This window comes from Saccoglossus kowalevskii, chromosome 21 (assembly GCF_978046115.1).
Source record: "Saccoglossus kowalevskii chromosome 21, keSacKowa6.1, whole genome shotgun sequence".
NCBI lineage: Eukaryota > Metazoa > Hemichordata > Enteropneusta > Harrimaniidae > Saccoglossus > Saccoglossus kowalevskii.
The window spans coordinates 13,142,399-13,158,612 of record NC_140661.1 but is presented as its reverse complement, the minus strand read 5'-3'; the positions used below and the strand labels follow the sequence as shown (position 1 = coordinate 13,158,612).

At 34.0% G+C, this 16,214-nt stretch overlaps 1 protein-coding gene across 1 annotated transcript in view; it reads right to left on the bottom strand.

Moving 5' to 3' along the window:
• Nucleotides 1-8,848: 8,848 nt before the first annotated feature.
• The window catches only part of LOC102807026 (proline-serine-threonine phosphatase-interacting protein 2-like), a 44,494-nt gene continuing 37,128 nt past the window's right edge, over nt 8,849-16,214 (bottom strand). The window contains exon 12 of the mRNA XM_085494957.1: nt 8,849-10,090. Coding sequence (XP_085351083.1) covers nt 9,938-10,090 — 153 coding nt within the window. The 3' untranslated portion in view covers nt 8,849-9,937. The remainder of the gene's footprint in view (nt 10,091-16,214) is intronic.

Genomic DNA, 16,214 nt, shown 5'->3' with positions numbered 1-16,214 from the left:
GGCATCCTTGACAAACCATCAGCATTAGCATTGCTTTTGCCTGAGCGGTATACAATATCAAAGTCAAACATGGCTAACTGTGATATCCATCGCTGGCCAGTAGCATCTAATCTAGCTGTGGTCTTTGCATATACCAGAGGATTGTTGCCAGTCTGAACTGTGAATCTGTTCCCATAGAGGTAATCTCTAAGTTTATCAGTCACTGCCCACTTCAAACACAAGAACTCAAGCTTATGAGCTGGATACCGTGTCTCAGAGGGGGTTAGTCCGCGGCTTGCAAAGGCTATAACACGTTCTATTCCATCTTGCACCTGTACCAAAACTGCACCAAGACCATCTATGGAGGCATCTGATTGCAGTATAAATGGAAGGGAGAAGTCAGGATAACCAAGAACTGGCGCAGTTGTGAGCTTTTCTTTCAGTAACAGGAAAGCTGACTCGCATTCACTTGTCCACTCATATGGAGGCTGACTTTTGCTTGGTCCCATCTTACCTTTCTTCTTGCGTGCATCTCCAGATGTCAATCTATTCAATGGTGCTGCTATCTTGGAGTAACCCTTCACATACTTCCTATAATAGCCGGTGAATCCTAAAAACTAGTAATTTTTTCCTATTAGTAGGTCTTTTCCAGTTTCTCACTTTTTCTATTTTCGCAGGATCTGTGTGCACACCATCAGCTGATACTATGTGACCAAGATATGATACTTCCTTACGCAGGAAATTACATTTCTTTGGCTTCAACTTCAAACCATGCTGCCTTAAACGGTCAAACACTAACTGTAGCCTGGTTAAATGTTCATCAAAGGTTTCTGAGAATACAATTATGTCATCCAAATATATGAGTAGAGTTTCAAAGTTATGAACACATCATTAGACGGGAAAAAGATGCAGGTGCATTTTGAAGTCCGAACGGCATACGGTTTGCCTCAAACAGGCCCATTGGAGTAGTGAATGCAGTCTTATGCCGATCCTTCTCAGCCACTTCAACCTGCCAATAACCAGATGTAAGATCCAGTGATGAAAAAAACTTGGACTTGCCCAATGTCTCCAGAGTTACTATCAATCAATTCTTTTAGTTTTCTAAGCTGAGAGGGGTTGCTGACAGCAGCTTCACTCAAATCCAACCCTGGTACACCCTGTATTGTACTCTGGGATGATACAGGTCTGTGTGGGTCCTGGGGCCGCTTGCGATGCCACTTGTGAGTACCATGGTTCGTACTGTTGCGCTGCTTGGACCTGCTCCTCTCATGTACCAAAATAGACACTGGAATCCTAGAAGGTTCAACTAGGTCTCTTTCCTGATCATGTTTCACATGTACACCAATGTACAAATCAGCCAGAGTTGTGTTGCGATGGATCTTCACAGGCTTTGTGGACAAATTACACACCCGAACCAGGACTTGACCATCTTTAACTGTGCTCAAGCTCCGACCAGTTACTAAATCATTTAGATCAAATGTATCCCTTGCCCCTTCAACCAGAACTGTATATGGCTGATGGCCACCTTTGCGTGGTGCACGACAAGAAATATGTGCTTCAGTTCCAGGTTGAATAGTATAAGGACGACGCCCATTATACTTGGCAGGCCCAATTCGACCATCTCTACCACCAAGTTCAGCAGATCCTGCCTCTTTATATGCACCATACCAGACTTCAGACTCCTCCTTCACCTTAGTCAAGTAACATCTACCTAAAGAATTTCTGAAATGTGTGCGACTTGCCCTATTACATTTGTACCTACAAGCAGAGGAACGTTTCTCCTGTAATCAGTATCCTTTACAACAAAAGCAGGCACCCTAATGAAAGACTGACCAAGAAACTCAAGACTGAGAGAAATAACACCTAAATATGGAACTACCTCAGCTGACGCTCCTTCAATAACAACACTACTGGGTTTCAATGTTTGATGACAAAGTTCTGGATGCTGAAAGACAAAGGACTCAGTTATTGAAGTAATTTGGGACCCAGTATCAATCAGGGCGCAACAAGAAACACCATCAACAACAACAATGTCTTCATTTGGTGGACCAATTAACTGTGAGCCATCTTTCTTACTCTTGTCAGTTTTCACAGTAGTAGTATTACCAGTGCTGGGAATAACTGCTGGATGACTTTGGGCTTTGCCTGGTTTAGGTGGTACAACAGTTCTTTTTTTCTCATGGGCTAGGCGTCTCAGCTGCTCTTGCACATCCCTGAAACTCATACACCATGGTTGCATTGGGTATAATTTGTTATATATCTCCTCATCATGCAAACCTCTCATTAGCTGGTGGGTAAGACGGTAGTCACGGTCATGCATTGGGCGGCCACCATTCTGTCTCTCCTCGATTGAACGCAGCACTGCTTCTAAAGCTATGGCATAAGAACAAGCTTGTTCATTGGGGCGTTGGGAACAGGTGTAAAAATCAGCCATGGGATCCAGGGTACACTGAGCATCACCATATTCGGCACGCAACTCAGCAAAAGCTCTGTTAGGGGTCTGTTCATCAGCATGCAAGTTCAATATCAACTTTCTGGCCTCTCCACCCAAATTGCGGACAATGGTCATGAATTGCATATGTTCTGGCATTGCTCCAGCATTCAACAAATACTGAGCATCTCGTATCCAGTCTTCAACCGAAATCTTGGAATCTGGACCACCAGTAAACAAAGGTATATTACGATCTGGTGTGATGACATCATACTGAAATGGTGATGTTCAGGCGCATGCTGGGTAACAGAGTGCTGTACAGATGGAGTTTGGTATGATGGAGTACCATAATTAGGCTGACCACTAGGAATTACTTGGGGCTGCCTCATACCATTATTGACATTGCCATATGACATGCCCACTTGAGGACCACTAACATAAGACCTATCAGGCACACCACTGGAGACTACTACACTGGTTGGGTTTGACATACCACTTACTGCAGTCATTCTTGGTAGACCACTCCAAGTAGCAACTGGTGTATTTAGATTACCGTTAATGTACAGGGATGCAGGGGTATGCGGTGGTGTAGCTGTAGTCATGTAGTTATTTTGCTGTGATGAATTGGTAACTGTCGAAATGGCTGGAGGTTGACGTGTAGGTACTGCACCAGGGTGAGGTTGATTAATGTTTACCTTTGAACTGGCTCCATGTGGAGTGTGTGGTGTTTGCATACCTGTAGTAGCTGATCCGCTCCCAGACTCAAGAGATGATGGTAAGTATAAAACAGATTTAGAGTCAGTAGCCATAGCAACAAAGAATAAAACCAAACAAAGAATGCAGACCAGAAAAAACAATACAACTGCAACACTAACTACCCTATAGTCAGAAGAAAGAAGAAGGACTGTTATTAATATTGTGTCAATATTAACAACAGCAATATCTCCAATATAACCACAAACAGTGCAATGTCCTGCAAATACTGACAGCAAATTAACAAGGCAAGAAAATACTAGAAAGCAGAATTTCCAGTATGCTGAAATTACAAACAGTGGATATACAACATCACACAAAAAATTTGCATAAATTTAAATTACATATATAGTATGAGCACAAAACTACTATGCTACAAATACCACAATAGAGAATGATGGAAAATTGCAAACACAGTGACAGTGAAACTAGGCTAAAATGTCTGAATAGCAAAATGCATAGAAGCAGTGGATATGCAATATCACACAAGAAATTTGCATAAATTGAAATTACATATATGGTATGAGCGCAAAACTACTATGCTACAAATACCACAATAGAGAATGATGGAAAATTGCAAACACAGTGACAGTGAAACTAGGCTAAAATTGTACAAAATACACAGTATATCTAGACTAGTGATGGCATGGGCCTACAGAATATAAGCCTACAGAATAAAAAAAACAAAAAAACAACAGCAACACTGCAATACTTAATTTCAGGTGCAAAAACTATTTTCAAAAGAAAAATCTAGTTGCTAAAAAATGGATCTAGCATGAATAATTAAATTTAAAAAAAAAATGATTGCTACGCATTGACACTAATGCACAAATCACACACAAGCAAATGTTTCATAAGATATCAAGTACACAAATGCCTGCAAAAAAAAGTTGCACACAGCTATATCAATTGCATTAAATTATGCATCAATCAGTACATAAATAATCTATGCATCAAATGCAGAAACGTTCAAAAATGGCAATGACTGGTCACCTCACAGCTGGCAGTTCACAACAGCAGACAGCAATGCAAAACGCGTTGTCTTCAGTCACAACACAGGGATCAATATAAACAAGAAACCAGTACCATAGCCTCTCCAAGATAATCAGGAAATCACAATCACGTCAGGGTCACCATTTGTCACAGGTCTCACTGGCGGTGGGGGCCGGAACAGTGAATTGCGTATTTTGAGTGCAGTGTTTACGCAATTTACGGAAAAAAACACACACAAGAGTTCGAGTAATTGTGGTTGCTGATAATAATCTCGGATCTTTATTTTCATTTAGCCTAAGTAACAACAGATCATAGAGAGGTGAAAGACACAACTTTCAATAGGGATGCATAACTTTGTCATACATGAAAATTTCTAACAAAAGTTAGCAAAAATGACTCTATGCGCGTTTACCTATAACTCATATCAAATTTAAATTCTTAAGGAAATATTTAAGAAACAATCAATCCTAACTAAACTATACAGGCATAATGCCAAGGTGCTCATGTTTCAAACAAGATATTAATTAAATAAGGATGGCAATATTAAATGATAGGATTACGATGGATATTTTGAGTCAATACAAAAATCTTACCTAAGTAACAACAGATCATAGAGAGGTGAAAGGTCACACAAGCAAGACAGTGCAATTGACCTGTGAGGGCGCTAATCCGAAATAGTTAGGCAAATGCCCTGTTAATGAATACACAAGGTTTCGGGGTATAAACAAACTCAATTAGTGTTAACAAAGGGGGGATATATTTGAGGTTCAAAGAACCTGGGTCACACAACAAAACAAATTTAATGAAATAAAATACATCAAAAAGACTAAAGATCGACACGAGGAGAGCTATGGACCAACAGCTATGGCCATACATACGAATAATCGGACATTTTTGCCAGAAGGTGCGAGCAGAACGACCGTTTTTAAATTTGTCATGGCGTCAAATATAAGTTAATCCGCTGATATTCGGTAAAACGAAATCTTTGTCACGTCGATTAGTAAAACATGCAGTACATCACTCATGCAAGTTTACGTTGACATAATATTCGCTATGCGCGCGCATGTGAAACCATTGTCCCTCAACAAGGTGTTGAGGGACTATGGTGAAATGTATCTTCGACTTCCGGGAAGGTGGTCTATGCACAGGAAGCGGCGGTCTATGCCGAATAATTACCAAACGAATTACCCCCGATTATATAACTTTTATAGAGATGTTATCACCGAATTATTATTTTATTCATGAGAGGTTGGGTTCATATAACAATCTTTTTTTATTTTTAGCAGTAGAACAAAAGAGCGCCCTCGAATTGCAGAAAATCACGATGACCATACAGCGCCCTCGTGTGGCCGAAAATGCGTTTTATAGCGCCTTGTACAGGAAAGAAAGAATATTTAAAACTCACAAACGTTTAGTTAAATAGCATATTTATTATGATTCCACTTGATCATTAAAAATCACTGACAACAATTAATGTATTCTTTGTCATTGACCCTATTAAAAATATTATACACCAAAGTAATGTTACAAAATTTGATAATACATGTACAAGCCCGTAACCTAGTGACATGTGACTTCCTTTTTTTCTTCGAAAAAAAGTGTATAAGTGCATTATCTGAATAAAATATTGTGTATATGGGAAAACAATTTTAAAGTAAAAAAAATTTTGAGAGCAACAATTTTGCTTGAATGGATCTGCTAGAAAAGCTAAACCAGCTACAAACCACTGCTTGTTATGGCAAGAATTTCAACGAAAAAAAAAAAACATTTATGCAAATTAAAATATCTATCGTGTAAAATAAGAATATTGGTACTCATGAGTTTTTACTCAAAAAATGGAATAATATTAATCAATAATTTTTGTTTAATTCAAATCTACAGAAGGACTTAGTCCTTTCCAAAATAACCCACCAAATGCAATTCAAATTGACATTTTTCAGTCAACCCCCATTTAAGAATTTTTGAATCTTGTGATACAAGTACAGATAGTATTTGCAATACTGCCTTCTGGAGTACAAGATAGACTATTAAGACAATATAAAAAAAACAATCATTTTCTGGAATGCTTTATGTTACAAAATATTTACACATCTTTGGTGTAATTATGCATAAACAAAATTTATCCGACAAAATAACAATTTAAACTTGTTAATTAATTTGCCAGTGTTTTGATGTATGTGTGAATGCACTGTTCTGAATTGCTGCAGACCTCAGTAATTCAGACCAAGTGTGTATCCACCCAAATTCTCAAATATTCCCCTAACTTTTTCACCACCAGGCATCCTCATCCAAATTGTTCTGCATTTGTTTGTTATATTCTTCAATATTTCTGGAAATAAATCCTAATTTTGAAGCCAATAGACAAAATTTTTAAATTAGTAAATTTTCAGTTTTTACTCCAAAAATTTAGCTATTTATGTTCCAATCTTTTGAAGGAAAGTGCAGACTATAAACAGGACTATTGTTTGAATTTGTGATGAAAATAGGGAACTGGTGGTGAAAAATTAAATTCTGTCAATACATATTATCAGATACTTTACCTAAAAGCCCCTAGCAATTAATTCAACTGTAAAACTGTAAAAAATTGTATGTTAACAACAATGACTGACTGACTTTACAATCATTTTCTAAAATCCATCTTGGAAACCATCAAAACTGAAAATATTTTTGCTAAAATAAATATTGTATAAAGAAACAATCTTACATACATTTATAACTGTACATATTGTTCTGATAATTAGGAACTTGCATATATTTCCATTTCAAAACAAGCAAAAAAAATGTTGAATTAAATGAACATATTTTATGGAAATAAAATAATTTTGATTTTGTTTAAAGGTGACCGAAATGCAATAATACAATTGTAATATACCTTGTCAAATTGACATCATCTCACACCTTTGCTTTTAAAAGCACATGCTGATTAATTTACCTGTTACCGAATATATATTATTTGTATTCTTATGCATAACCGCAGAGATCTATCCTCACCTGCCATGTTCACTGTTCCAGTTACCATGGTTACATGAACATGAAGATGGGAAATGCTATTAGAGAAGCATAAAAACATGTCTTGTGGTTCTGTCACTCTCAATGAGATCTCAAAAACTATTTGCATCTAAGATTTATTTATAATTGGATTTAAGCCAGATATTGTTTACTAACTAGTCAGTATTAAATATGATAACCATGAATCCTTCCATCAACAGCGATTTCCCCATATAAGGCTGATCCATGTCTTCATATGGACAAAATGTAAGCCATATATGGTTTACAAGTCATATGGTGGTCTTAAACATGGTAGAAATATTGACTTAGAAAGCTGTGGTGGTCTTACACATGGTAGAAGTATTGACATAGAAAGCTATGGTGGTCTTACACATGGTAGAAATATTGACATAGAAAGCTATGGTGGTCTTACACATGGTAGAAGTATTGACATAGAAAGCTAAGGTGGTCTTACACATGGTAGAAGTATTAACATAGAAAGCTATGGTGGTCTTACACATGGTAGAAGTATTGACATAGAAAGCTATGGTGGTCTTACACATGGTAGAAGTATTGACATAGAAAGCTATGGTGGTCTTACACATGGTAGAAGTATTGACATAGAAAGCTATGGTGGTCTTACACATGGTAGAAGTATTAACATAGAAAGCTATGGTGGTCTTACACATGGTAGAAGTATTAACATAGAAAGCTATGGTGGTCTTACACATGGTAGAAGTATTGACATAGAAAGCTATGGTGGTCTTACACATGGTAGAAGTATTGACATAGAAAGCTGTGGTGGTCTTACACATGGTAGAAGTATTGACATAGAAAGCTATGGTGGTCTTACACATGGTAGAAGTATTGACATAGAAAGCTATGGTGGTCTTACACATGGTAGAAGTATTAACATAGAAAGCTATGGTGGTCTTACACATGGTAGAAGTATTAACATAGAAAGCTATGGTGGTCTTACACATGGTAGAAGTATTGACATAGAAAGCTATGGTGGTCTTACACATGGTAGAAGTATTGACATAGAAAGCTATGGTGGTCTTACACATGGTAGAAGTATTGACATAGAAAGCTATGGTGGTCTTACACATGGTAGAAGTATTAACATAGAAAGCTATGGTGGTCTTACACATGGTAGAAGTATTGACATAGAAAGCTATGGTGGTCTTACACATGGTAGAAGTATTAACATAGAAAGCTATGGTGGTCTTACACATGGTAGAAGTATTGACATAGAAAGCTATGGTAGTCTTACACATGGTAGAAGTATTAACATAGAAAGCTATGGTGGTCTTACACATGGTAGAAGTATTAACATAGAAAGCTATGGTGGTCTTACACATGGTAGAAGTATTAACATAGAAAGCTATGGTGGTCTTACACATGGTAGAAGTATTGACATAGAAAGCTATGGTGGTCTTACACATGGTAGAAGTATTGACATAGAAAGCTATGGTGGTCTTACACATGGTAGAAGTATTGACATAGAAAGCTATGGTGGTCTTACACATGGTAGAAGTATTGACATAGAAAGCTATGGTAGTCTTACACATGGTAGAAGTAACAGCATAGTGAGCGTATTATATATAAATGGTGATTTAACATTAAAACACTATGGCTATCTTACACATGGTGACAGTTCCACAAAACTCTATGGTGCTTTTTATAAATTCTGTATAGAAGCAGTACCATAGAAAACTATTGATTAATTATACATGATGGCGACAGTGCCACAAAACTTTCTGGTGTTTTTTATAAATTCTAGAAGCAGTACCATAGAAAACTATTGATTAATTATACATGATTGCAACGGTGCCACAAAACTTTATGGTGTTTTGTATAAATTCTAGAAGCAGTACCATAGAAAACTATTGATTAATTATACATGATTGCAACGGTGCCACAAAACTTTATGGTGGTTTTTATAAATTCTAGAAGCAGTATCATAGAAAACTGGTTGTATTACACATGGACAAAATTTCTAAAAATTTGATTTTCAAATAATGTCACTTACATGCTCATTTATGTAAACAAACACTTCAATAATTATACAGAAACATCCCAGCCATTTGAATTATTGCAACTACAAGAGACATAAAGAATCTCCAATGCGTGTCTGTGGTGTTCAATAAGTCTCACACCCCAAGCCTATATGTACAGCAATAATATCTGCATTATAAGTTGTGTTATTAGATATACAGCCTTTGCCACATGAAGTAGTATGTGTAATATTTAAAATACACCATATATAAAATAATTTAATTATAAGAATTCTTGTAGATTCAGTTTCTATCATTTTAGGATGTCATCAAGTCCACTGAATTACATGAAAGATTTCACAACTTACATTCCAAATGGAGCCATTTTATGTGAAGCATTCCCTATAGGATTGGTTTGCAAGAAACACCTCGATTTGTATGACAAATCTTAATATCTGTTGCCATTGTGTCCAAGTGAACTTTGAACATGGATTTCATAGTGCCTAGGTTAGTTATACGAGCATGTTGCATGGTGATAATTTATGTTGACCAGATAAAAAATAATAATAATCAGATCCCAACATGCATAATTAGTGAATGATGTAACTACCGATTTTTGATGATGGCTCACTATTTACACAAGTTAATGCGCTACAGTCAGCGTGCAGCACGTGCTTGAGTTTCGTGTAAACATTTCAAACATGTTGTATATGTTGATATGGCTCCCGTATCAAACACCGCGTAGATGGCTATAGCGCTTAAAATATTTTCAAATAATTTTGCAAATAAAACAACTTTAAATCATTGAGAGGTTGGGTGGCGCACTTTCTACATAGTTCGTTGGAAACATCCCAAGCATCCCATTACACTTTCCCTCCCACCAATTTTCATCATTCTGATCTGTCACTGTAATGATGTCACCTACTTCAAATGATAGTTCTCTTTCACCCTGCAACACAAAGAAAATCAAAGAAAGCTTAGAAAGAACTCCTGTGTGCTGAGGGTATAGGAGGCATGAAGTTAGCACATATGCTTCTACCCCCCGGTATTATTATACTAGACTTGTTGGTGCCACTTGATTGATGGACACGTGGTTTGGGATTACTATTTCATAGGGGTTGTCGGCATGGTGAATTGCAAGTATTATCTAGCGTGCGTTTACAGCAACCATCCTTTATTTTTTATATTTATATTGTAATTATTTTCAGTAATTTTAAAAATTGCAAGTTGGGTGTTGCTTAAATCTGTCAAAAATGTCAACCCCTTGCTCATTTTAGTCAGTTGTACCTGTTACAAAAATGAACTAGACATAATAACGTCGTCATACTCCCGACATTTTCAAACTACAGTTGAAAAAATAATTCGCTCAAGGAAGGCAATTTTGAGTTGACAAAGTCCATCAAACTGTTATAATCAAGATTTCCGTCCGTGTATCCCTCACGTACTCTCCCACCTAAAATCTGAATTTGATACATAATGCACCAGTAATGAAAAAACAACTTTTAGTTTGGCCCAAAACTGTTGTGAAACTCCAACGCGTCCAATGCTAAGAAACTTTACTTTGAGCCTTCCCACCAACGACGAGTTCATTAATACCTGGAGTTACTCAACACTCGGGAGTTGTTTTGTAAATTACGCTATGTCAGGTGGACTCAGATGGTTATAACAATTTAAAATAACATTTTGAATGCATATACAACATATAACCTGTTAATGTATGGTAACCAACTAGTGTCGTTTTGAAAACAGCGTTTTATTCGCATCTAGCAAAACAATGGAATGAATCCAATTGTGGGCGTGCCAATCAAGCCTAGATTGGAAAAGTGTTTTGCAAAGTTCCAAGATATAATGTTAACTCACTGTTCGAATAATTCTCAGAACGGCTGTAAAAATATAACTGCAAGCAATGACCTGGAGGGTTCCAAGTAGCTATGGTTTAACAATTATAAATATTTAATGAAATAATGACCATATATGATGACTTAATATTTTGGTCATACATGTATATCTTGTCAGACAAAATTATAGCACAAGTTGCATGTCCCTATCAACAACAGTACTTATATCATGTTGATTTCGACCCCAAACTAATCAGGTTTGTGCATTATCCCAGAGCATCTATGTACCACAATTCATCAAATTTGTTGAATGGTACTTGAGAAAATGCCTAAAACGTGCTAATCAATATGCAAATTAGTTTATTAATATGCATGGGATTTTTAACCCCAAACTAATCTGGTCTGTGAATAGTCATGGAGCATCTATGTACCAAGTTGAAATGTTAAGATTAGTACTTGAAACATCAGCAGAAAAGCTGAAAATTTACTAGTTATACAAATTAGGTAATTTATATGCACAAATATTATTCCAATACTGTCAATAATCAGGTCTGTGCATTGTCATATGACATCTATGTACCAAGTTTCATTGTAATGTGATGATTAGTACCAATACTTCAGATATCAGTGAAAAAATCGAAAATGTACTAATCATTATGCAAAGAAGGTAATTATTATGTATAGATTTTAACCAAAACTAATAAGGTTTGTCAATAGTCATACAGCATCTATGTACTAAGTTTCATTGAAATGTAATTATTATATACTACAAGAAATCATATGAATTTGTCCAACAAGCATTTGGTATAAATTTGACTAGTTGGCAGAAGATAGACATTTGACTAGTTGGTATTTGAATATGAATTTGACAAGTAGGCATTTAATATAAATTTGACAAGTAGGCATTTGATATAAATTGGACAAGTAGGCATTTGATATAAATTTGACAAGTAGGCATTTGATATAAATTTGACAAGTAAGCATGTGATATAAATTTGACAAGTAGGCATTTGATATAAATTGGACAAGTAGGCATTTGATATAAATTTGACAAGTAGGCATTTGATATAAATTTGACAAGTAGGCATTTAATATAAATTTGACAAGTAGGCATTTGATATAAATTGGACAAGTAGGCATTTGATATAAATTTGACAAGAAGGCATTTAATATAAATTTGACAAGTAGGCATTTGATATAAATTTGACAAGTAGGCATTTGATATAAATTTGACAAGTAGGCATTTAATATAAATTTGACAAGTAGGCATTTAATATAAATTTGACAAGTAGGCATGTGATATAAATTTGACAAGTAGGCATTTGATATAAATTTGACAAGTAGGCATTTGATATAAATTTGACAAGTAGGCATTTGATATAAATTGGACAAGTAGGCATTTGATATAAATTGGACAAGTAGGCATTTGATATACATTTGGCCAGTAGACATTTAATATAAATTTGACAAGTAGGCATGTGATATAAATTTGACAAGTAGGCATTTGATATAAATTGGACAAGTAGGCATGTGATATAAATTTGACAAGTAGGCATTTAATATAAATTTGACAAGTAGGCATGTGATATAAATTTGACAAGTAGGCATTTGATATAAATTTGACAAGTAGGCATTTAATATAAATTTGACAAGTAGGCATGTGATATAAATTTGACAAGTAGGCATGTGATATAAATTTGACAAGTAGGCATTTGATATAAATTTGACAAGTAGGCATTTGATATAAATTTGACAAGTAGGCATTTGATATAAATTTGACAAGTAGGCATTTGATATAAATTGGACAAGTAGGCATGTGATATAAATTTGCCAAGTAGGCATTTAATATAAATTTGACAAGTAGGCATGTGATATAAATTTGACAAGTAGGCATTTGATATAAATTTGACAAGTAGGCATTTGATATAAATTGGACAAGTAGGCATTTGATATAAATTTGACAAGTAGGCATTTGATATAAATTTGACAAGTAGCCATTTAATATAAATTTGACAAGTAGGCATGTGATATAAATTTGACAAGTAGGCATTTGATATAAATTTGACAAATAGGCATTTGATATAAATTTGACAAGTAGGCATTTGATATAAATTTGACAAGTAGGCATTTGATATAAATTGGACAAGTAGGCATGTGATATAAATTTGACAAGTAGGCATTTGATATAAATTTGACAAGTAGGCATTTGATATAAATTTGACAAGTAGGCATTTGATATAAATTTGACAAGTAGGCATTTGATATAAATTTGACAAGTAGACATTTAATATAAATTTGACAAGTAGGCATTTGATATAAATTGGACAAGTAGGCATTTGATATAAATTTGGCCAGTAGACATTTAATATAAATTTGGCCAGTAGACATTTGATATAAATTTGACAAGTAGGCATTTAATATAAATTTGACAAGTAGGCATTTGATATAAATTTGACAAGTAGGCATTTGATATAAATTTGACAAATAGGCATTTGATATAAATTGGACAAGTAGGCATTTGATATAAATTTGGCCAGTAGACATTTAATATAAATTTGACAAGTAGGCATGTGATATAAATTTGACAAGTAGGCATTTGATATAAATTTGACAAGTAGGCATTTGATATAAATTTGACAAGTAGGCATTTAATATAAATTTGACAAGTAGGCATGTGATATAAATTTGACAAGTAGGCATGTGATATAAATTTGACAAGTAGGCATTTGATATAAATTTGACAAGTAGGCATTTGATATAAATTTGACAAGTAGGCATTTGATATAAATTTGACAAGTAGGCATTTGATATAAATTGGACAAGTAGGCATGTGATATAAATTTGCCAAGTAGGCATTTAATATAAATTTGACAAGTAGGCATGTGATATAAATTTGACAAGTAGGCATTTGATATAAATTGGACAAGTAGGCATTTGATATAAATTTGACAATTAGGCATTTGATATAAATTTGACAAGTAGCCATTTAATATAAATTTGACAAGTAGGCATTTAATATAAATTTGACAAGTAGGCATGTGATATAAATTTGACAAGTAGGCATTTGATATAAATTTGACAAATAGGCATTTGATATAAATTTGACAAGTAGGCATTTGATATAAATTTGACAAGTAGGCATTTGATATAAATTGGACAAGTAGGCATGTGATATAAATTTGACAAGTAGGCATGTGATATAAATTTGACAAGTAGGCATTTGATATAAATTTGACAAGTAGGCATTTGATATAAATTTGACAAGTAGGCATTTGATATAAATTTGACAAGTAGACATTTAATATAAATTTGACAAGTAGGCATTTGATATAAATTTGACAAGTAGGCATTTGATATAAATTGGACAAGTAGGCATTTGATATAAATTTGACAATTAGGCATTTGATATAAATTTGACAAGTAGCCATTTAATATAAATTTGACAAGTAGGCATTTAATATAAATTTGACAAGTAGGCATGTGATATAAATTTGACAAGTAGGCATTTGATATAAATTTGACAAGTAGGCATTTGATATAAATTTGACAAGTAGGCATTTGATATAAATTGGACAAGTAGGCATGTGATATAAATTTGACAAGTAGGCATTTGATATAAATTTGACAAGTAGGCATTTGATATAAATTTGACAAGTAGGCATTTGATATAAATTTGACAAGTAGGCATTTGATATAAATTTGACAAGTAGACATTTAATATAAATTTGACAAGTAGGCATTTGATATAAATTGGACAAGTAGGCATTTGATATAAATTTGGCCAGTAGACATTTAATATAAATTTGGCCAGTAGACATTTGATATAAATTTGACAAGTAGGCATTTAATATAAATTTGACAAGTAGGCATTTGATATAAATTTGACAAGTAGGCATTTGATATAAATTTGACAAATAGGCATTTGATATAAATTGGACAAGTAGGCATTTGATATAAATTTGGCCAGTAGACATTTAATATAAATTTGACAAGTAGGCATGTGATATAAATTTGACAAGTAGGCATTTGATATAAATTTGACAAGTAGGCATTTGATATAAATTTGACAAGTAGGCATTTAATATAAATTTGACAAGTAGGCATGTGATATAAATTTGACAAGTAGGCATGTGATATAAATTTGACAAGTAGGCATTTGATATAAATTTGACAAGTAGGCATTTGATATAAATTTGACAAGTAGGCATTTGATATAAATTTGACAAGTAGGCATTTGATATAAATTGGACAAGTAGGCATGTGATATAAATTTGCCAAGTAGGCATTTAATATAAATTTGACAAGTAGGCATGTGATATAAATTTGACAAGTAGGCATTTGATATAAATTGGACAAGTAGGCATTTGATATAAATTTGACAATTAGGCATTTGATATAAATTTGACAAGTAGCCATTTAATATAAATTTGACAAGTAGGCATTTAATATAAATTTGACAAGTAGGCATGTGATATAAATTTGACAAGTAGGCATTTGATATAAATTTGACAAATAGGCATTTGATATAAATTTGACAAGTAGGCATTTGATATAAATTTGACAAGTAGGCATTTGATATAAATTGGACAAGTAGGCATGTGATATAAATTTGACAAGTAGGCATTTGATATAAATTTGACAAGTAGGCATTTGATATAAATTTGACAAGTAGGCATGTGATATAAATTTGACAAGTAGGCATTTGATATAAATTTGACAAGTAGGCATTTGATATAAATTTGACAAGTAGGCATTTGATATAAATTTGACAAGTAGACATTTAATATAAATTTGACAAGTAGGCATTTGATATAAATTGGACAAGTAGGCATTTGATATAAATTTGGCCAGTAGACATTTAATATAAATTTGACAAGTAGGCATTTGATATAAATTTGACAAGTAGGCATTTAATATAAATTTGACAAGTAGGCATTTGATATAAATTTGACAAGTAGGCATTTGATATAAATTTGACAAATAGGCATTTGATATAAATTGGACAAGTAGGCATTTGATATAAATTTGGCCAGTAGACATTTAATATAAATTTGACAAGTAGGCATGTGATATAAATTTGACAAGTAGGCATTTGATATAAATTTGACAAGTAGGCATTTAATATAAATTTGACAAGTAGGCATTTGATATAAATTTGACAAGTAGGCATTTGATATAAATTTGACAAATAGGTATTTGATATAAATTGGACAAGTAGGCATTTGATATAAATTT